The sequence below is a fragment of the Schistocerca gregaria genome, chromosome X (genome assembly GCF_023897955.1).
Source record: "Schistocerca gregaria isolate iqSchGreg1 chromosome X, iqSchGreg1.2, whole genome shotgun sequence".
In the NCBI taxonomy this organism is placed as follows: Eukaryota; Metazoa; Arthropoda; class Insecta; order Orthoptera; family Acrididae; genus Schistocerca; species Schistocerca gregaria.
Genome location: NC_064931.1, coordinates 213,367,932 through 213,392,721, shown reverse-complemented (window position 1 = coordinate 213,392,721; position 24,790 = coordinate 213,367,932). Strand labels below are relative to the sequence as shown.

At 44.6% G+C, this 24,790-nt stretch overlaps 1 protein-coding gene across 1 annotated transcript in view; it reads left to right on the top strand.

Annotated features, from left to right (window-relative positions):
• The window catches only part of LOC126298384 (inactive phospholipase C-like protein 1), a 1,421,164-nt gene that overhangs the window by 1,198,543 nt on the left and 197,831 nt on the right, over positions 1-24,790 (top strand). The window contains exon 7 of the mRNA XM_049989691.1: positions 16,056-16,149. Coding sequence (XP_049845648.1) covers positions 16,056-16,149 — 94 coding nt within the window. The remainder of the gene's footprint in view (positions 1-16,055; positions 16,150-24,790) is intronic.

Genomic DNA, 24,790 nt, shown 5'->3' with positions numbered 1-24,790 from the left:
AGGGAACAAGACGATCCGGCCAGAGTGCAGTTCTGCCAATGGCTCTTGCAGCAGTGTGATGCAGATCCACAATTTTCCTCCAACATTTTGTTTATTGATGAGGCAGAGCTTACACAAGATAGGATTGTAAATTCCCATAATCAGCACGTGTGGGCTGACCAAAATCCCCATGTAGTTCAAGAAACACGGCATCAGGATCGATTCTCACCCAGTGTATAAGTAGGCGTTCTTGGCGATATTACGTAATATGAACACCCAGTAATGGAAATACAATCGCTTTTCATTTGTCAGCTTTTAAAGAAGACTTTTGGACGTCGTGGTCGCAAATTGTGGTCCCATCGAAATTATTTGCAACGCACTTTGTTAGCCCTAATGATGATGTAAGGCGCTAACAAAATGTAATGGACCAGTACTTGGCTTGAATAATAGAAGGTATTAATCGATGGAACCACTTTGGGAGGAAACACACAGAACAATTTTGGAATCTAGTAGTTGCAGTGGTGTGAAATAATTCGCGTTCACAACGTGCAAAAGCTTTCTTTAAAAGCTGGCCAATGAAAAGGATTGTATTCCCATTTCTCTGTCGTTAGTACGCAACTGCAAATGCCTTATGGAAGAACCAGTGTAATCGCTATATGACGATTAAGACACCAGATACCGTACCACGCAAACTATTTTTAACAAAAACAAATAAGCCCCTACCCAGAAAAGAATTTTCCTCCTGCCATGCTAACCCAAAACACTATCCACTGCACCAACTGCACACCACTTCTGTTGTATCCTCACAAAGGTTCTTACCGTACACGTGATTACAATGTTGTCAGACTGCCTATCTTTAACGTCCACTTACTGCCAGAAATATGCGAAAGACGAAATTTTCTGACAGACAATTTTGTATTGCCAGTATATGAGGACTCGCGCTAGGAAGTCAGAGTGCGCGAATTTTTCTTCGCCCTGTATAATAATCGTGATGCCCAGCGGTTTCGTATGTTCCGGAAGTGCCGTCAATTATCGCCTGTACTTGCTCAAAAAATGGCTCTGAGCACTACGAGACACAACATCTGAGGTCATCAGTTCCCTAGAACTTAGAACTACTTAAACCTAACTAACCTAAGGACAACTCAAACATCCATGCCCAAGGCAGGATTCGAACCTGCGACGGTAGCGGCCGCGCGGGTCCAGGCTGAAGTGCCTAGAACCGCTCGGCCACACCGGCCGGCCGCCTGTACTTGCGAATTCGTATATTCGCTCCCCTTTCTAGGTTGATAGATTTTATTTGTACTCTGCCAACACACTCAAGTGACGAGTTTTCAGTTAAACAGGCAACGGCGGAGACTCTAGAGTCGAGTGTTCGAGCATTCGGAGACGGCGAGTTCGAGATGACGCCAAAGGAGCTACTGGCCAATTAAAAGCAAGCTCGTTTCTAATCTCTAGTGACGGCAGCCGCACAACTGAGTGGAGGCCAGCAGCGAGTGTCACTGGTAGTCTGCAAAGTAGGTTGCCGGGCTCAGTGGGGTATAGGGTAGCAGGCTACCTGCCACCAGCAGGCCCGTGGCTGTATCCAGTAGCGAGTGCGGACTGAGGAAGTCACCAGCCGGTATGGACAAGGCACCTGTGCCTGAGATGAAGTTGAAGTCAGGACCGGAGCTGAGGTGCGGCAGCACGTCGCCAGAAGTTGACATGTCAAAAGCCCATTGTGATGTCAGGGCAAACCAGGTCCGAGTGTCGGGTGGCGAGAGACAGGTCCGCAGTGTATGTGACCTTCAGCTGGACTGGAAGCCCAGATACACCTGTTCAGTGATGGACTGTGCAGCTGGTCCCGGCGGAGGTTCGAGTCCTCCCTCGGGCATGGGTGTGTGTGTGTTTGTCCTTAGGATAATTTAGGTTAAGCAGTGTATAAGCTTAGGGACTGATGACTTTAGTAGTTAAGTTCAAATGGCTCTGAGCACTATGGGACTTAACATCTGTGGTCATCAGTCCCCTAGAACTTAGAACTACTTAAACCTAACTAACCTAAGGACATCACACACATCCATGCCCGAGGCAGCATTCGAACCTGCGACCGTAGCAGTCGCGCGGTTCCGGACTGAGCGCCTAGAATCGCTCGGCCACCGTGGCCGGCTAGTAGTTAAGTCCCATAAGATTTCACACACATTTGATTTTTTTATACCTGTTCGGGCGGCACTGTGGTGTTGGAATGCCTTTCTTGCTACTACCTATGTCTGGAAAGCGCTGCTCCAGGCGGTGGTGTGGAAAAACCTGGCCCGTTGTAAGTCAGCGTGCAGTTGACGCCGAATGCCGCTCTTGCAGCGTCTGCCGCTGGAGCTGACAGGGAATTTCCGTGACGCTTTCGTGGTTACTAAACGAACCTGTAGCGAAACGAACTGCTCTTCTTTGGATCATCTCTATCTCTTCGTCAGTCCTCTCTGGTACGGATCCTAGACTGACAAGAGTATTCAAGTATCGGTCGAACGAATGTTTTGTAAGGTAGCTGATTTATGAGCGGACTACATTTCCTGCAATACGCAAAGGTAGGTAGCAGTATTAAAGTGCCTGCCACTGGATTTTCGTATCCAGCAACCCGTTCTTCCGGCTGACGTGGTGCGCTAGAGCCGTTGGAAAAATAAAGCGCACATTTTTTCTCGACACAACTTGCAGCAGACTTACGCCGAGTGACTGCTTCGGCATGAGGGCTTGCCGCGGCCTCTTCCTACCAACAACCAAGCACAACACCTAGCAAACGTGCAGCGTATCTTATTCCGCGTGATAAGGCGTAATACAGAGAGTAGCCCTGGAGCACTCCGCATGCATTTCTGCCCGCATAACTTGCAGTCTGATGAAGCTGTGGCTCCAGCGTAACTCAAGGCGACGCCGCAGCAGTGGGTAGCCAGGGAACTGTTTTAGGGAAAATAGCTATTTCAACAAATGAGCTTCTAGGTACCAGCTAAGTGCAATTGCAGTTGAGGAAACGAATTTCTCGTCAATATCCGCCTTGTTGTGATTCGAGGTAGCAGTGGTACGTTGATGCAAATTGCAGAGGTGGTTTTTGCAACAGACACAATACGTATGTGACATCAGAGTGTTTGTATGTTACTCTTTGTCTTATATTAATGGCCGGCCGCTGTGACCGAGCGGTTCTAGGCGCTCCTGTCCGGAACGACGCTGCTGCTATGGTCTCAGGTTCGAATCCTGCCTCGGGCATGGATGTGTGTGATGTCCTTAGGTTAGTTAGGTTTAAGTAGGTCTAAGTTCTATGGGACTGATGACCTCAGATGTTAAGTCCCATAGCGTTTAAAGCCATTTGAACCATTATTATATTATATTAATGAGTTTAATGGTGGTCACTGTCTGTAGCACTTCAGATCATGATACCGCATAACCATCGGCACTATTGACGTCAATTTAAACCTCCCTCGTCATTGACATCTTCCATCTATGTCTAGATTTACATTTATATTCCAGAAATCACCTTACAGTGTGTGATGGAGGGTACTTTGTGTACTTCTGCCACTTCCCCCTTTTCCTGTTCCAGTCACAAACGGTTCGTCGAAGAAACGATTTCTGGTAAGCCTCCGTGTGAGTTCGAATCCCCTACTTTTGCGCTCGTGGTCTTTTGACGAGATATATGTAGGAGGAAGCAATATATTAATGAACTAATCTAGGAACCTACACTCTTGCATCTTTAACAGTAAATGACACCATAACGCAGAATACATCTCTTGTAGTGTCTGCCGCTGGAGTTGACGGAGCATTCCCGTGCCACTTTCGTGGTTACTAAACGAACCTGTAACGAAACGAACTGCTGCTCTTTGGATCATCTCTATGTCTTCGTCAGTCGTCTCTAGTACGGATCCCCGACTGACGAGCAGTATTCAAGTATCGGTCGAACGAAGGTTTTTTAAGCTACCTCCTTTGTGATTGGATTACATTTCCTGTGGATTCTACCAATGAATCTCAGTCTGCTATCTGCCTTTGCTGCGAATAGTCCTATGTGGTCGTTCAAGTTTAATTAGCTCCGTATGCATAGTCCTTGATATTTTCTGGTCGTGGCTGCTTCCAGTGATTTTTCTGCTGTCATGTAATCATACAGTAATGAGTCTTCCTACGTATTTATCACTAACCCCTTCTCAGTTGCTAACATTCCCCAGGCCTGTACGTCAGTGTCGGTTGTTAATATCTACTCTAAACTTATTTAATCCATTCCTGCATGTGCCGTTTGTTATACGTTTCAATAGGTTGTATCCGTATTCCAGTTAAAAACCGTGTTTCGCACTGAGTGGGTTTAGGGGGTTAACACCTCCTGTTTCTCTAAAAGAGAGGATCTGGAAACAACTACGCATTCAGGGATCCAGTCCGCAGCTCGTGGTCGTGCGATAGCGTTCTCGCTTCCCACGCCCGGGTTCCCGGGTTCAGTTCCCGGCGGGGTCAGGGATTTTCTCTGCCTCGTGGTGACTGGGTGTTGTGTGATGCCCTTAGGTTAGTTAGGTTTAAGTAGTTCTAAGTTCTAGGGGACTGATGACCATAGATGTTAAGTCCCATAGTGCTCAGAGCCATTTGAACCATCAGGGATCCAAAACCACTGCAGTCATGCAGCGCTGATGTTCTCTTTCATATTGTATATACGAGGGTGGGCTGAAAAGTGTTGCCTCCGCATTTTTTATGTGAAAGCTCTTAGTTTTTTTTTAATAAGACGAACGTCATTAGTGTTCTCCATCTGTACTCTTCACGTCTACATAATTGCAGTCTTCTGCCGCTAGAGGGCTCCCAATTGTAACACAACTATGACGGTGCGAAAGAAACAACGAAATGTAATCGAGTTCCGAATTCAGTGGGTTCGTCCACACATGGAGCACCCTCTCCATTTAGCTGACAATTCCAGAGCACACAGGAGTGCTGTGACATCTGTAACAGTTCGACGCCTTGAGTTCACTGTCGTCGGTCATCCTTCATACAGTACCGATTTGGCCCCGTGTGATTTTCATGTGTTTCCAAAAGTTAAAGAGCACCTTCTAGGACTTCACTCTGATAGTGATGAAATGGTGCAAGCAGAGGTGAGGTTGTGGCTTCGTCAACAAAGTCAAACATTCTACAGTGACGATAGGAACAAACTGGTCTCTCGTTGGGAGAAACCTGTTCATCTCCAGGGTGACAATACTGGGAAATAAATACAGAGACATGAAGAACAAAAATATAAAATGTTAAAAACGTTTGTTTCATTTAAAACCTCTAAGAGTTTTCACATAAAAATCAGAGGCATTGCTTTTCAGAACCCCTAGTGGATATTGGGAGGCACATTCCGTTTGCATTGCACAAACTATCTCGAAGGTGTAGCATATATAGTTACATTTGAGTTTAATTTAAATAGACTACTAGCTAAATTGATGGAATTGGAAAGTGACCCCCCCCCCATCACCACCTTGGCCGAACACTACTAAACTGACAGTTCAGTGCTTCAATGCCTGTATGATATTTTGATTAAAATTTCACCCTTATGCGAGGTTGTTTTCAGTAGAGAACAAAGCCATTCCTACAAGCGAAAGGTCTTGTGACTACATGACGGCTGATGTAGGTGGATAATGTAACTGGAACCTTTCGGGCGGATATCGCAGTAGAGCGTGCTCAGAGAACGTCCACGTGTATCTCATCGCTATCTTTCAGAGTTTGAGCAGGGTCCAAACAATGGTGTGAAGGGCAATGGGTCATCATACCGACAAAGTGCACCAACAGTTAGCTGTAGTGTAGTGCAATGGAATGTGCGTGTGGCTAGGCACCCCGTCGAGTTGACCGGCTGCTTGGTGCAAGTCTTTCTAGGTGACGCCACTTCGACGACTTGCGCGTCGATGAGGATGAAATGGTGATGAAGTCAACGCACACTCTCCGATGATCGGAAAAAATCTCCGACCCGGCCGTGAATTGAACCCGGGACCCTCGCATGTCATTCTGCTTCGCTGACCAATCAGCTGTGGGGACGGTCAGCAGCAATGCAATGACTGTACAACGAGCGCTAATAAGGTAGACTTGGGGCAAAAGTGTCGCTAGAAGAGCAAACACAGTCCTTCCAGTACTACAGCACGAGAACGTTGTAGGATTTTTCGTCTGGTTCTGAAGTATAGAAGTATGGCAACAGCTGAAATTCGGGGAAAGGTTACAGACAGTGTGACCACGAACAATCGGGAACAGGTTACTTGAAGTTGGGTTGAGGTCTCGAGTTGATATCGATGGCTCGTTAAACCCTAATCTTCAAAATGGTTCAAATGGCTCAGAGCACTATGGGACTTAACATCTGAGGTCATCAGTTCCCTAGACTTAGAACTACTTAAACCTAACTAACCTAAGGAAATTACACACATCCATGTCTCAGGCAGGATACGAACCTGCTGCCGTAGCAGCCGCGCGGTTGCGGACTGAGCGCCTAGAACCGCTTGGCCACCGTGGCCGGCCCTCCTAATCTTCCTTTCTTCCTTCTTCCTTCACGTGGACGTATTCCAACAAGGTAATGTAAGACCCCACACTGTAGTTGACACCACAAACTCCTTGATGAATGTACAGATCCTTAATCGGCCTTCTCTGTGCCCAGATGTCACCTAAAAAGCATATCTGGGGTGATGGAGAAGTGTATACATTCATACTAGCTTGCAGCCAGCAATCCTCATAAAGTGACACAGTAAGTATTTCAGACATAGCAAGAAACTCCTCAAGACGAGATTCGGAGGCCATCTTCTTCCATGCAGCAATGAATACAAGAGCGTATTCAGATCCATTGGGGTCAAAACTCACACTGGTATCGATGATGCCCATCAGCTCGGAATGGAATGAAATTTTAATCATCTAATACCCCTTATGTGATGAACATTTCCACACAGGTTTGACATATTTCAAACCTTTGAATCGTGGTGTAACACTTCCCATTTTCTTCAGCGTAGTAACAATGTTGTACTTATCAGTGCAGAAGTGTGACGACTAGAGATTCTGCTTGGTCCCAAAACAACAAGTCAGTTAATTACGATTGCTACATTAAATTTCACTTAGGAGAAGTACTATCAAATAAATCGGACACTGCATTACTTGGTCACTGGCGCTGCGGACGAGAGGGACGTTTAAGAAAGAACTAGTGCCTTGGGCTTTCCCAAAAGACAGACTGGTATGACTTAGCCGGTCTGTTTGCCCCACATAGGAAGGGGTTGCCCAGTGTGCAGTCTGACACACAACGAGAGGGATGCCACCAAGTCACTAACACCTGACGACACTTGGGCGAAGCACAGGCTTTCTTGTTACAAACAAGTTGATTTGTTGTAGTATGGCTGCTTTCTTGAGAACTCAGGCATGCATACCAACACATGAAATAATTTTGTGGGGAAATTGCAGCCAGTGCTGGAAACTGGCACAACGAGCGACATACAAGAACCAGACAGGAATTTCTGCGGTACACACCAGCCACTGCAAGACTGGAAAACTTCATCGTGCACAAAGACTGGGAGACACGGCTATGCAACGTCGATTGTTCATTGAGTGGGATTGAAAACTGGGTCCCCCCATATCACATCACAAATTACAGAAAACTCAGCACCCAAGAGGATGGAGTGAGGGAGACGAGTATAAAAATTTCAGAGGAGGAGCAGCCGAGAGGACCCTTCAGGTAGGCATTCAGAGAACAATGAGACATTCAGGCAGGAGAAAGATGCAACCAGGCAGCAAATGGATAGTGAAGATTCGGTGACGAGGGAGTGGTCAGTGAGTTAGCAATACCGAGTCGGAGGAATCAGAGGGGACAGAGAGTTTACCATATGGAACCATGCCAGCCCACTGTCGACTAAGTCTTCCGACTCTTGAATAAGATCCCTCCTTTCCAATATTCACTGTCGCTTTGTGACATGCTCATTTCCTGTTCCCTGTTGACCAGATTTACCTTGCTGTTTGGTACTTGTGATATTTAAGTATTCGACTGCTTCTGCCTGTTTGATCTCTGCCTCCAAATATTTCGACAACGCCGCTTTCGAGAGACTATTACCATAAAAAGACGCTGGAAGCACAATCACGGTAACACTGTGATGGCAGTCATCCTCTATCTGAAGGATTAAAGCTACCGCTCATCCAGTATGGAAGAACGAATGTGTTAAGTCGCCCATGGGAGTCTTCACAAAGGCACAGAACAAAAAAGATGAAAGCTGCTAGCTGTCAACTTGCCACCACACAAACAACGAGGTGTTGACTTTGTGTCTGCAGCAAACTTCATGTAAAACTGACTCCATCGAGCGTTGAGATAGTCCACTCCCCTCCTACTTGCCCAGTTCAAAATGGCTCTGAGCACTATGGGACTTAACTTCTGAGGTCATATGTCCCCTAGAACTTAGGACTACTTAAACATAACTAACCTAAGGACATGACACACACATCCATGCCCGAGGCAGGATTCGAACCTCCTGACTGTAGCGCCTAGAACCGCTCGGCCATTCTGGCTGGCCTTGCCCAGTTACTAAGTCCTTTTATGCCGAGTCAGATTGGCCCCGATTTTTATACCTGTATCGATGAGATTATAATAATCGCAAAAGTTTTCCTATTTCAAATCTTCAATTAATTTGTCTGATTTGCATATCAATTTCTTCTCAATTTGCTAAATTTTGGCGCCCAACGGCGGACCATTTGCATGTTAATTTCCAGGATTTTCAATTTATTACAGAACGAAACCCTTACAGAGTTATGCTGGTTCGAAACTTAACGAACAACACACTAACATTTAGACTATTCCTACTAGAACAATACAAATAACGTATTTAACAATAATATTTGTAAATATCGCACACGTTGTTGCACGTACAGAAGATTTTCAAACCATTTGTAGGACAAATTCGAGCTCTACCGAGATAGTTGCAAACTGAAGGGCATGAAAAAGTTCTGTTGAACATTTGCTGATCAAATTAGCAAATTCGTGTTTCAGTAATTATTTTCATTTCAGGTTCTTACAAATTTACCAGGGCTTTTCATATATTTGTCGTTTAAATACTATCTTTAATACTGGATTATTAGAGCCTTTAATAAAAAATTACGCTATTACCTAGAGAATATTTAGTGTATCGAATGTGATGAACGTCCTGCTTTAGACTGAAAAAGAGGACAGGTCTTCAGAAAACAATAAATAAATGTGTCGAATATTGCATAACACTTGAATCGAATAACAAAACAATAACTAAAATAAGATGCATATTATTCACCACAAGGTGATGAACCAAACCTGAACCGAATCGTTGAACTTGGTTAATGAGCATGGACTTAGTAAGCTGGAAATGCTGAATGCGCCCTATAGAAGATTTCCCAACTACGTTTAGGCGAATCGTGCTCTGATTTTCCACTTAAGTAGATCCTAAATTAGTTAGGCGCTTAAGTCTGAAAAACACAATTAACGAAGTTTTCGGGAATTCACGACATCCCTCCGTTTGGATTGAAATAAATTTTAGTGAAGAAGACCTTTCTATACAGCAACAGGTGCCAGGCCAATGAGGAGGAATGACTTAAAAGGAAGGACGCAGCAATGCAGACTGAAAAATAGTGTTGTTATTGTGATGCACGCACAGTGTATGTTACTCTCGTCAGGTAGCTTTCTGCTGGGCACACTGTACAGGATGAACCCGAACACATGTTTTCGTTTGATTTCTTTCCTCTACTTTTCTTAGTACCTATATTGCACCGAAAATAACTGCAAAATGGTACAATGCTGACTCCCTCATCTCGCATGGGGACAACACAGCTATCCGTTTTTTGAATTTTTTGTATTTATTGTACGTGAAATTCAGAACTCAAATATTAATCTTCCATAATATGTCGATGTCACTCGCAAAAATTCTCGTAAATCGACTGTGAAGTTTTCCGACTACCTTTAATATGCTAAAGTACGGCCGGTTTTTCTAGATAGGTCATGTGGCTGTTTGGTAGATTGTTCGCCAGCCACGTAAGGTATTTAGGTTCGGTTCGTGGCTAACTCAGATTTTTAAACAGAGGTGCATGTTCTGTCAGCAATCCTATGAAGTTGAAAACACGTAATTGCTGGGTGGGGTCTCCTTTCGGTCATTATTTGTCCGTTTTTTACGTTCATTTGGAATACCTACATAATTTAAATATAAAATTCATCACATACTAGCTAATCAACAGATATATAATTCCTATTTTTATGGAAAGTGCATGTCTTATTACTAATTACATATAGCCCACAAAAATCCATTATTCATTGCAATACAAGTTCTTCATTACTGATCTTTTATAAAAGGTTGTATAATTTTTTAAAAATTACAAAATTAAGTTCTTTCTCATCCTTCTGTATTTTAAGCCTCAGGAGAATATTAATGGAACATACAGGCTTATTTAATACACTCCTGGAAATGGAAAAAAGAACACATTGACACCGGTGTGTCAGACCCACCATACTTGCTCCGGACACTGCGAGAGGGCTGTACAAGCAATCATCACACGCACGGCACAGCGGACACACCAGGAACCGCGGTGTTGGCCGTCGAATGGCGCTAGCTGCACAGCATTTGTGCACCGCCGCCGTCAGTGTCAGCCAGTTTGCCGTGGCATACGGAGCTCCATCGCAGTCTTTAACACTGGTAGCATGCCGCGACAGCGTGGACGTGAACCGTATGTGCAGTTGACGGACTTTGAGCGAGGGCGTATAGTGGGCATGCTGGAGGCCGGGTGGACGTACCGCCTAATTGCTCAACACGTGGGGCGTGAGGTCTCCACAGTACATCGATGTTGTCGCCAGTGGTCGGCGGAAGGTGCACGTGCCCGTCGACCTGGGACCGGACCGCAGCGACGCACGGATGCACGCCAAAACCGTAGGATCCTACGCAGTGCCGTAGGGGACCGCACCGCCACTTCCCAGCTAATTAGGGACACTGTTGCTCCTGGGGTATCGGCGAGGACCATTCGCAACCGTCTCCATGAAGCTGGGCTACGGTCCCGCACACCGTTAGGCCGTCTTCCGCTCACGCCCAAACATCGTGCACCCCGCCTCCAGTGGTGTCGCGACAGGCGTGAATGGAGGGACGAATGGAGACGTGTCGTCTTCAGTGATGAGAGTCGCTTCTGCCTTGGTGCCAATGATGGTCGTATGCGTGTTTGGCGCCGTGCAGGTGAGCACCACAATCAGGACTGCATACGACCGAGGCACACAGGGCCAACACCCGGCATCATGGTGTTGGGAGCGATCTCCTACACTGGCCGTACACCTCTGGTGATCGTCGAGGGGACACTGAATAGTGCACGGTACATCCAAACCGTCATCGAACCCATCGTTCTACCATTCCTAGACCGGCAAGGGAACTTGTTGTTCCAACAGGACAATGCACGTCCGCATGAATCTCGTGCCACCCAACGTGCTCTAGAAGGTGTAAGTTAACTACCCTGGCCAGCAAGATCTCCGGATCTGTCCCCCCATTGAGCATGTTTGGGACTGAATGAAGCGTCGTCTCACGCGGTCTGCACGTCCATCACGAACGCTGGTCCAACTGAGGTGCCAGGTGGAAATGGCATGGCAAGCCGTTCCACAGGACTACATCCAGCATCTCTACGATCGTCTCCATGGGAGAATAGCAGCCTGCATTGCTGCGAAAGGTGGATATACACTGTACTAGTACCGACATTGTGCATGCTCTGTTGCCTGTGTCTATGTGCCTGTGGTTCTGTCAGTGTGATCATGTGATGTATCTGACCCCAGGAATGTGTCAATAAAGTTTCCCCTTCCTGGGACAATGAATTCACGGTGTTCTTATTTCAATTTCCAGGAGTGTATTTTACCAGGGCTGGGAACGAAACCTGCCTCACACAGGTGGCAGGCGAGCGCTCTATAACACAGCCACACAACCTGTCGAGAAAAATCAACTCGGCTTTAGCGTATTAAAGACAGACGGGAAACTTCAAAGTCGATTTTCTCGAGAAATTTTGGGAGCTGTATCCACCTGTTTTTACCGATTGATATTTAATATCTGAGCTTCAAGTACCTTAAATATAAAAAAATACAAAAATCCGACTGCCATGTGTTCCCCTGTCAGTCATGGTACTCGCTGCTGGCGACAGTAATGCTTGCTTTACTCTTCGCTCTCGAGCTTGAATTCAGTATTGTTCGCTTCTGCTTCGGATTTGCTTCTCTGGCAGAGTTACTTCTTAGTTAACTGTGATACACAGCGATATGGATAGGTCTAGTAATGAAGAATTGGCCAGTATGCACCTCGTGTCTAGGTTCATGAAAGCAATAGTAGAGCGGCACAACGAACGTTATGCTTAGCCGTTCCTGCAGTGACGTCAACCACATCAGTGCTTTTGTATCTGTACACAGGGGCTTCCGTAAATCGGTTCCTTTTGTTTTACCGTCATTGCTTATTACATGATTTCTGACGGATGCGAACAGTCCCTGAAATTTTGTGGACGGACATCGGGTAACGTCTGTATTTTATTATATTCCTCGAATCGCTGGTTTTCTATAGCTGTGCTACTTTAACCATATAGCATTCAACACTTTAACTGCCATGTGTTATAATGAAAAGGGCAAAGTGTCAATATATGGAATACACCGCCAGTCCGAAAAGTTCCGAGACTTACTTAATTCTGGCATATAAGTGGCTTCAGCGTATTAACTACGGTACCAGTTCAAAGCAACAGCCGTAAACAACATCTACATCTACATAAAATCTCGCAAGCCACCTTACGGTGCGTGGCGGAGAGTACCCTGTACCACTAATTGCCATTTCCCCTCCTCTTCCACTCGCACCGAGCGAGGTGGCGCAGTGGTTAGCACACTGGACTCGCATTCGGGAGGACGACGGTTCAATCCCGTCTCCGGCCATCCTGATTTAGGTTTTCCGTGATTTCCCTAAATCGTTTCAGGCAAATGCCGGGATGGTTCCTTTGAAAGGGCACGGCCGGTTTCCTTCCCAATCCTTCCCTAACCCGAGCTTACGCTCCGTCTCTAATGACCTCGTTGTCGACGGGACGTTAAACACTAACCACCACCACATCTTCCACTCGCAAATAGAGTGAAGGAGAAACGACTTTCCGTACGCCTCCTTATGAGCCCTAATTTCTCGTATCTTATCTTCGTGGACATTATGTGCGATGTATGTTGGCGGCGTTAGAATCGTTTAGGAGTGAGCTCCAAATGCCGGTTCTCTTAAATTTCTCAATAGTGTTTCTCGAAAAGAACGTCGCCTTCCCTCCAGGGATTCCCATTTGAGTTCCGAAGCACCTCCGTAACACTTACGTGATGTTCGAACCTACCGGTAACAAATCTAGCAGTCCGCCTCTGAGTTACATCGGTGTCTTCTTTCCATCCGACCTGGTACGGATCCCAAACACTCTAGAAGAATTCAAGAATAGGTCGCACCAGCGCCTTATATGCGGATTCCTTCATAGATGACTCGCACTTTCCTAAAATGTGCTTTCGACCAGTCACTTGTGTGGAGGCAGTGTTAAGGTTCAAATGGCTCTGAGCACTATGGGACTTAACATCTTAGGTCATCAGTCCCCTAAAACTTTGAACTACTTAAACCTTACTAACCTAAGGACATCACACAACACCCAGCCATCACGAGGCAGAGAAAATCCCTGACCCCGCCGGGAATCGAACCCGGGAACCCGGGCGTGGGAAGCGAGAACGCTACCGCACGACCGCAGTGTTAAGTAGTGGACGTGCGACAGTAATGTGTTAACACCGTTGCGTCACAAATCGCAATGGAGCAACATCTCTAAATGAAGAGTTCAAGACACTCTCCAGAATGTTTTGAAGAAAGTAAAAGTGCGTACAAAGCTTTTCCCCCACACTATGAATCCCAGATAACAAGCGACGACGCCTTTGTACTTGATCGAAATGCAAAATTCTGGTAATTCTTTTCTGGGAAAAAATTATCACGGGTGACGAAACTTGCTATTATCGATACGAACCAATCACAAAACGACAAAGTGCAGAAATTCTTGCGAAGGATCAATGCTTTGACGACATAACCTGTAACATTACCGGGTAATATGATGATTACGTTTCCCCTGTGAAATGATTTTTTTTTTTTAATTTGTTACCGTAACGTCATGGAATGGTAAGGTATCTGACTAATTTTGTTTCCCTGAAGGTTTCTATGGAAGAAAAGCAGTAGCAAGGTAAACGGGAATCGAAACAAGATTCTATGAGTAATCTAGTAAACTGTAATTAGATGAAAAGAAAGGGTCGCCAGCCTCATTAGGCAAAGTTGTACCCAGTACTAGCATGATTCATAAAGAAAGTTAACTATTGGGGTTGACTATTCGTAATCTCATAAGATACAAAACTGTAGCACAATTTAGGAAGGAATGTACTAGTGATCTAACTTGAACTTCACAGGTGGAGTATTAATGCGTTTAGGCAACAACTGGCTTCCTATCTGTACGTTACAGTAGGAAGATGACGATTATAGGAAAACGATTACTAATGGTGGAGCACTACTTACTTGGACAAGAGGTTCTTTGATCAATTTAATTATAGGACGATACTAGTGTTGAAATAGTAATGAAGTAATAAAATCTTATTTAGTGATTATTACTTGCTTTCTCAAGGAACATTCACTGCTTTATATTACTCAGCTCAAGTGGAATATGTGACACACCGATCTAGCATTGTTTGAATATTTGTAGCTAGCTGCTTACTCTTGATTTCTGTTATTTTAATATATTTAAATTTATCGGTAGATTTCCGGTTGAACCCTTCAGTCACAACACATATGGGAAACACTAACTACATAACACGCGAAACTGTAAGCACTATTATTTCAGGAAGATCTTTGAACCGAATGCTTTTAACTGTCCATTTAAGAAAACTACGTGGAGTATTTCAAAACTTATGCTCTCTAAATAAGTATGTACTTAACAGCTCCACAAGCTTATTAACTTCTGTTAAAGACGATAACTGTTTTTCAGTTAAGTAAAACAGGATACTTGGATTCATCACAGCACTTGGGGTAGGGCCCTGTCTAGGTAAATGACTAAGGATAAAATACGGTGGCCCAACACAAAGTTTACACACAGAATTATTATTAGAAACGAAACCATGTAACTTGTCCATACATTTATACATTACTCAACTGATAATTTGAGCTGAAGGTGGTGGCAGCATCGATCTCCTGTGCTATTCAAAAGAGGACAGCAAAAGTACCCATGGCTCTTCCTGAGTGACAAGCTCTGAAAATTCCCTTCTTAGCGTCAGATTTTTGTAGGACAGAACTAACCAAATTATGTCATGAATAATAAGCCGAACTATTTCCGCATCCGAGGCTATATTACATAATCTTGCTGTATTTCTGTATTTCTCAGTTCACAAGATGCTGCTAACCACTAACTGACTCATGACACACAGAAACGTTGCATTTCGAACGCCAGATCCACCTGTTATATTCCCGCCTAGTTAGTCCCATTGCGAAGGGACTTCCTCCAAGTATTACATGATTGGAAACCTAATTCCCCTATACATGAAGCAGTATTACAATTAAAGTTTTGATCGTTGCATTCTTTTACAGAACAATGATTCTGAAATTACATCCATAGATTAATGACAATTATGTGAATTATCAGAAACAGTAAATGAAACATTTACATGGGCGTTACATGAAAGATCATGATTATACAGAAGTCACAGTAAGTAAAGACACAGACAAAGAAGTTAGATAAGATCATTATTGGTAATATCGATAATAGTGTTACAAAGAGATATTCAATCCATTGTGGTACGCATGTTGAACAACATCCCAAAGAAGGAATTTTTTGACAGTTTTTCATGGTTTTATAAACGTTCTGCGCGTTTCAATCAAGTGAAGGAGAAGACTATGTAGAACACCTGAAATCTTAAAACTAACATCTTTGTTTCTCTATTTTTATCAAACCAATCTGGAAAATTTTTGGGCTGATTGGGTACAAAGAATAATTGTATCATGCTTTGTCTATTCGGTACATTAGTGATAAAGTTTTCTGTGCTACTATATAATGATCAAGTGTGTGTCGATTACAAGAAGCAAAAGTTGTCTAACGTCTTACCTTCGTTTTTACAGCTGAAAGACGTAACACTGGAGAGATGTATGGAACTCATCAACAACTATGAGACTACAGAAGAAGGTCGCAACAATAAGTACCTGACAGTCGATGGTAAGTGCTACAAAAACTAAAATACTTTTTATATTGGCCATGGACTTATAAAAAGTTAAGATATGTTTGTCTTCCAAATTGTGCTTAATTTTGTAGCGATCAGTTGATCAAGACGCTGAACTACGATAAACGTGAGATCAAAATGCTTATAATGCAATAAGCACACCAGACAAAAATAGTTGTCCTAAAAGAGAAACCACGATAATGCCATGTAACACCTCCACTAGCCTTTTGGCCCAAACGTTTCTTTAAGTATGTCATATCCAACTAAGGCCTGCAATTGATGGTTATGTCTGGTAGACCTTCCAATTGCTGCTAATCACCAGCTGTTCCAAACAGTTGCAGACTTCTCTATGGGATTAAGATTGGGTGGTTTAATGGGCCAGTCCAGGTGCGATATGGTGCCAGCTCGCTGGCATGGTACGCCGATGATGAATCAAACCTACTGCGTCTTACGGGTCCATTTAACCTGCACCATCCTTGCTTGCCCCGCTGCTCGCTATGGTCCCTGCCGCATGTTCGGAAACTTGAGGCATTATTGGCCGCTTCAAGGTCACTCCAGCAGTGCCGCGTTTGACGCTGCTAGCACTCTGCTCGATATGTGAATTCCTGCAGGATAATTACTCCCGGCGGGCAGCGAGGATTGAGGCTGTGGAGTAAATGCAACTACTACGATACTGACTAGCAGAGAACAGGGAGGTGCCTGCAGCGTGGCTGCAGCATAAACGTACCCTCAGTGTTAATAAAGCCACGAATATATGCCTGCAACCCACTGTACACAGGTTTTGACATTTTGGAAGACGAGCGTATCCATAGTATTCTCATCAAGAAAATGCAGATGAAAAAGAGCAACACACTGCCACCGAGAGTGTTGAAATAAATCACCTGGTACATGTTCGCGATAATTTCAATATGTGGGCTCAGCTTATGGTATGAAGTCGCCTCCTAAACATCACCGACCCACATCTAGCCTCAGCTAGACCCACCCCATACTGTTGTATAAATGTCTCTCTGGGCTGTCAGCGCACTCAACGTCTAGAACCATTTGAAAAGGAGCAATAATCGCGACTCACAAGACCACTCAGCTACTGTCCAATTTCTGCCTTTTGTAGCCCATTGCAGACGTCCAGTTGTTTGTGCCACAGTGAGCAACGGTTTTCAGCCCGGTTCCCGCATTCAGACGTGCATTACATCCAGTTCCCTTTACAATATTCCGTTAGAATTTATTTAGATGGACGGCATTCACTGATAACAGCCATTACTCTCAGACTTGCAACCGACTGTCATTGAGAGGGTGTGACGTTCGCCTCAAGTTCCTGCCCGTTAGGACCAAGCGAGGTGGCGCTGTGGTTAGCACACTGCACTCGCATTCGGGAGAACGAGGTTTAAAACTTGCGTCTGGCCCCACTGATTTAGGTTTTCCATGATTTCCCTAAATCACTTCAAATTCTGGGATGGTTCATTTGAAAGAGCACGATCGACTTTCTTCCCCATCCTCCAATAATCCGAGCTTGTACTCCTTCTCTAATGACATCATTGTTTCTGGGACGTAAAACAATCATCTTCTTTTGTCCTCTGGGACATTTTGTGACCTTTGGTCTTACAATCTGTTACGTGGCTGCAAGTGATACACCATTATTTACGTAAGCGGTGGAGAGCTACATGACAAACTGGCACCAGTATTATATACTTGGTTCCATCTATAGCTCTCCAAACCGACCATTGTGCTCTTTAGATGGGTTGTCTAGTCATAGGTCTGGGAAGCTTACATTCAGCACTGTCATTAGTTCTGTTAAAATCGAGAAAGGCTGTAACTGTAATGGCGTTTGTTGTTCTAGTAGGCGTGACAAGATCACTGTACTACGTCAAAATGTTTGTCATTGACCACTCAATAGATAGGGTTCTAGGATGTGGATTAAAACAGGCATTTAGAGCATGTGGAAATAATTTGGGATAACCCATCCAACAATGCGCGGGCCAGCGAGCAGCACTGTCGCTGCTGGAATACATTCTTAGAGTTTTGCTGTCCATATTAATACATGTCTATAAAAAATACTGCACTAAACTAATCTGGGACCGCTCTATCTAACGGGCACTTAAAATTACGCTTTAAAAATCATTCCGGTGACACTGGGCGTCACATGAAGGACGTGATGAGCACTATTTGTTGGGGCTCACTCCAGCTACATAATACAAAAACGAAATTGCAAATATTTGCTGTTATAAATTGCATATATGTACACCAGGTGGCCCACGCAAGCCGTCATCTGTATATTTATGTTTCCCCGCATACGTTAGTGCAAGAACGATCTCCTCGTCACTGCTGTCCAAAGGGGAAGTGCAGTGCAAGCGAACCTCCACCGAGCTTGCCGCCATCTGCGTCCGTTTTCCTCTGATTACCTCTCCGACAATGTTGCGTGGCCGCCTGCTTGTAGTTAGATTCGGGTCTTACACTCAAACAGGTTACAACTGCAACACACAGGATGTCTCACCTAACTCTGCCACCTCAAATATCTCTGGAAAAACAACATATATTCAAAAAAAGGTTTTCACCAGCATGAACGTACATCAGGGGCTTAGGAAACCAAATACTATGCGAAATTTTAAAACGTAAACAAATACTATTTTCAACACAAACTTGTGTATTTTTAAATGGATACTCCCTATTATTTCGTATGCAACCAATAGCATGAAAAGTCACTAAAATAATGGCGTTGCTTGCATCGCAATACGTCAGTTACATCCCGAGAAATTGCGAAGCGAAGTTGACGCTTGAAATAAATGAAGTGCACAGCTAGCGCACGTCATGAGACTCAAGCGTGCACCTCACGCTGACTGTGTCCGGGGCTCTCACAATGTGAACGTATGCACAACCCACAAAAATAAACAAATAACACGTCCAACGCAAAGTTACGTTTTTCAAATTGTAAATGTATGTTTATTCTGGCGAAATGACACCTGGAGCTGTAAATAGAGATAACACACTTGAAATCACTTTGCTAAACACATTTACTAGTGCCCTGTCGCCCACAGAAACTGTATCGTTGTGCATTATATCCAATATGGGAAATACATCCACATCTTGACCAAAGAAACTGTGTCATGTCAACACATGTTCGAAGAGGCCTCGCCGCGGTAATACGATGTTGCATATCCTCTACTGTCGTAGGGGGCTCTTGATACGCTCTGTCACTGCGCCCTAGAGAAAGGAGTCTAATGGCGTCAAGTCGGGGGACCGTGCTGGCCATCGCACAGTACCTCCCTGCCCCACCGACCTATTTCTAAATGTCGCATTTAGAACGTCTCTGGCAACTTTTGCATATCGTGCGGGACATCCATCAAATGGTTCAAATGGATCTGAGCACTATGGGACTCAACTGCTGTGGTCATCAGTCCCCTAGAACTTAGAACTACTTAAACCTAACTAACCTAAGGACATCACACACATCCATGCCCGAGGCAGGATTCGAACCTGCGACCGTAGCAGTCGCACGGTTCCGGACTGCGGGCCTAGAACCGCGAGACCACCGCGGCCGGTGGACATCCATCATGCTGGAACCACACTGATAGACGGGTTTCCAATCCTAGATCCTCCATGAGGAGCGCTAGTGTGTGTTGAAGAAATGACACATATCGGCGTCCATTCAGTGTTCCATGGTAAAAATAGGGACCTGCAATACAGTTAGCAATGATACCGCACCAAACATTGACACTCCACTGTCGTTGATGGCCAACTTGCTGAATCCAGTAGGGACTTCGCACGGACCAGTAGTGCACGTTCCGCAGATTCACATTACCATGATTTGAAAATGAAGTCTCGTCCGTAAACAACGTATTGCTTAGGAATGCTATATTACCTTGAAACTGCTGAAGTGCAAAACGACAGAATGCAATGCGGGATTCAAAGCCATTCCCGTGCAGTTCTTGGTCCAATGAGATATGGAACGGATGAAACCGATACCGATGCAAGATTCTGCACACACTACTGTGGCTTATTCCTACACCTCGTGCAATTTCTCGTACACCCACCTGAGGATTGTGTGCACTACAGTAGCCAGAACAGCAATTTCGTTTCCATTGTCAGTCGCTGGCGTTGTACGTCGACGTTTTGTGGGAGCCTTGCTTCCTGTTTCCGTGAGTGTCTTGCTGATGTTGCCAACGGTTCGACGTGACGGACAGCATACAGTGTCACAGCTGCCGTTGGATTTCTGTAAAATTCGCCATAATTTAAAATAAAATTTAGTACTGAAGGCCGGCATATCGACTAAATGGCGGCAAATGTAACAAGCCACAAGAAAATAGGTTTTAATGTAGCAACGTATGTCAATTACGTTACAGTATGAGAAGCAGTTCAGCAGACCAGATTATGAGACACCTGTACACTGAGATGGAGCGTGCCGTGGTGATATTGGCATATTTACGGCAGGATGCAGGCGTCACTGCAGGCAACCTCTGCTCTGAGCAAAGTACTACATGCGATGCATTACGTCAGAAACTGTGACGCCGTTGCTATCCTTTACAAGTTACATATTTCTAAATTTATGATGTTTAGAAACATGAAAGCAAGTGTGTTACCACTAATTGTACCTCTAGTTGCCATTTCGTAACAATAAACATTATTCCCAGGACATCCATCATTCTGATACCGCATTATTGGACACATTATAAGAGGTGGACCGGTTCAAGTAAGTTACAGCGCAAGAAGGGGCTAAGTTATTCCCCTTTCGGAGTACCATCAGTGAAATATGAGCCAAGCATCTACATCTACATTTATACTCCGCAAGCCACCCAACGGTGTGTGGCGGAGGGCACTTTACGTACCACTGTCATTATCTCCCTTTCCTGTTCCAGTCGCGTATGGTTCGCGGGAAGAACGACTGCCGGAAAGCCTCCGTGCGCGCTCGAATCTCTCTAATTTTACATTCGTGATCTCTTCGGGAGGTATAAGTAGGGGGAAGCAATATATTCGATACCTCATCCAGAAACGCACCCTCTCGAAACCTGGACAGAAAGCTACACCGCGATGCAGAGCGCCTCTCTTGCAGAGTCTGCCACTTGAGTTTGTTAGACATCTCCGTAACGCTATCACGGCTTCCAAATAACCCTGTGACGAAACGCGCCGCTCTTCTTTGGATCTTCTCTATCTCCTCTGTCAACCCGACCTGGTACGGACCCCACACTGATGGGCAATACTCAAATATAGGTAGAACGAGTGTTTTGTAAGCCACCTCCTTTGTTGATGGCCTACATTATCTAAGGACTCTCCCACTGAATCTCAACCTGGCACCCGCCTTACCAACAGTTAATTTTATATGATCATTCCACTTCAAATCGTTCCGTACGCATACTCCCAGATATTTTACAGAATTAACTGCTGCCAGTGTTTGTTCCTCTATCATATAATCATACAATAAAGGATCCGATGTATCGTCATACAATACCACACCATACATTAACACTCCACTGACGTAGTACGTCAATCACATCACGATTACCGGCAGCGTGAGGTGCACGCTTGAGTGTCAGGACGTGCGCTAGCTGTGCGCTTCATTTATTTCAAGCATCAACTTCACTTCGCAATTTCTCGGGGTGTAATTGATGTATTGCGATGCAAGCAAAGCCATTATTTTTGTGAATTTTGATGCTATTGATTGCATACGAAATAATAGGTGTCCATTTAAAAATATACAAGTTTGAGTTGAAAATAGTATTTGTTTACGTTTCAAAATTTCGCATAGTATTTGGTTTCCTAAGCCCCTGCCGTACGTTCATCTTGGTTAAAAACGTTTTTGAGTATCTGTTGTTGTTCCAGAGATATTTGAGGTGGCAGAGTTAGGTGAGACACCCTGTATATAATACTAATCTATGGGGAGACGCGCATCAGTGCATCTGAGGCACGCGACGCCTACCTTCAGCGCATGTTTTTAGACGTACAGAGATACGTTTAAGAATCGAGGGAGCTTTCAAGGTACAATGTGTAGTGGATAGACCAATGTGCAAAGCTCTCGATGTTGCCATGAAAATTATTATTTTGGAGCACCGTAAGCACAGCTTAAATGAAAATAGCGCCTATGTACAATATACTGTAAACGAAAGTGTTCTCGTGCTATTGCATTTAGGTTGCAGTGTTATTTGAACTTATAGTAATAACAATAAGAATAACACAGTTATCGTCATTATTATTAATTTTACGGAAGTCATTAGATCTCGCCCAGTAATACCCATTTCTCATCGTAATTAGGAGAAAGAAGAGCTGCCTTGGACCTGGGGATACCGAAGTCTTCGGTACAAAGGATTTTGGAGGAACGAAACTGGCATCCTTTTAAGCTGCACCTACACCAACAGCTATATGGAAACGTTTTCCAAAATCGGGAATCGTTCTGCAGATGTCTTGTAAACAAAGTAGCCGTAAATCCAGATTTAATCAGGCAGATTCTAGGGGAAGGTGAATGCTATTTCGCCGGTGACGCCCCAGTACAATAGACACAACCTACGTTATTGGGTTCCTGAAAATCCTCGCTGGTTCCGGCCACGTCAAACGCAAGCACACTGGGGTATTAACGTATTTAACCAATTTATTTGGCTCCAGACTAACTAGTCGGCTGCATTTGCTATTCCTACAGAATGGGATCAATCTTGGGCATCTCCTAGAACACATCCCTTTCCAGTTAGCTGTGAGACACTGGTTTCAGCACGATGGTGCATCACCTCATTATTGTAGACCGCTTGGGAAACGTCTCAACAATGTGTACACCAAACGGTGGATAGGTCGTGGTGGTTGCATTAGATGGCCAGCGACATTGTCTGATTTAACACCCTTTGATTTTTTTTTTCTAATCGTGTTTTATCAAAGCCAAGGTTTACGAAACCGAACCGGAAAACCCAGATGTGTTAAAAGTACGACTGTGAAACCTTGCTCTTCAGTATCTATAGAAATGTTAAGGCGTGTCCATGATAATACCGAGAGCCGCTTTCATCAATGCATACAACAAGACATACATGCGTTTGAACATTCGTATTATGGTTCAAATGGCTCTGAGCACTATGGAACTCAACTGCTGTGCTCATTAGTCCCCTAGAACTTAGAACTACTTAAACCTAACTAACCTAAGGACATCACACACATCCATGCCCGAGGCAGGATTCGAACCTGCGACCGTAGCAGTCACACGGTTCCCGACTGCGCGCCTAGAACCGCGAGACCACCGCGGCCGGCATTCGTATTATGAATAAAGCAATTATAAAGACCTGTCCGCTTATAACATAGGTTTAAAGGAACATCATTTATGATATTCATTATATTCGTTGTTCTGTACTGCAGCCAAAGATAGTATTTATGTTACACTGCCAGTTACGATGCACAAACTGATGCATTATGTGTTAATAAATTAGCTGTCATATGTTGTATTCTTCTACATAGACACCTTCCTTGAGCCCAGGAATCGAACCCGGCACCCGTCGTACAGCAAGCAAAATTTCTAGCGACGACTTATGGGACCAGTTACATCTATAAAGCATTTACTGTCAGGTGCTAGTCTTACGGTTAGCAGGGTCTCTTCTCTGTTGGTGTGGAGTCCTCTTTACTGTTCTGCTTAGGCAAACCTTTCAGCGTCTATAGTATTCAGGATTAACTAACTTCAACGGAGGACAGCATGTGTAGGCCACATGGTATATACGTGAGAGCATGTGGTTAGTAAACCTCGCTAGCCTAGTGAAATCACGTCGTCCCAGCGCCGCAAATTCAGTAAAACGACGCCTACCACCCTCAGTATGTGTCAGTGGGCATTTTGTCTCTACTTTGAAGCAAAGACTTAAAAAGACCCTTTATGTATCAGGGACGATATGCACATAAATAGGTGGCGGTAGCATCGCATACACAAGACATAAAAGGGGAGTGCACTGGCGGAGCTATCATTTGTACTCAGGTGATTCATGTGAAGAGGTTTCTGACGTGATTATGGCCGCATGACGTGAATTAAGAGACTTTGAACGCGGAATGATAGTTGGTGCTATACGTATGGGACATTCCATTTCGGAAATCTTTAGGGAATTCAATATTCCGAGATGCACAGTGTCAAGAGAGTGCCGAGAATACCAAATTCCAGGAATTACCTCTCACAGCGGACAACGCACTGGCCGATGACCTTCACTTAACGACCGATGGCAGTGGCTTTTGTGTAGGTTTGTCAGTGCTAACAGACAAGCAACACTGCGTGAAATAACGGCACAAATCAGTGTGGGGCGTACGTCGAACGTATCCATTAGGACAGTACGTCGAAATTTGGTGTTAATAGGTTATGGCAGCAGACGACCGACGCGAGTGCCTTTGCTAACAGCACGATATCGCCTGCAGCACCTCTCGTGGACTTGTGACAATATCGATTGCACTGTAGACGACTAGAAAACCGTGGCCTATTCAGATGAATCTCGATTTCATTTGGTGAGGGCTGATGGTATGGTTGGAGTGTGGCATTGATCCCATGATGCCATGGATCCAGGTTGTCAACAGGGCTCTGTACAAGTTGGTGATGGCTCCATAATGGTGTGGGTTGTGTTTTCATGGAATGTACCCGATCCTCTGATAGTTACCTACCCTACAATCTTAGCACCAACAGAACCGGCACACGTATTTCACTGTCAG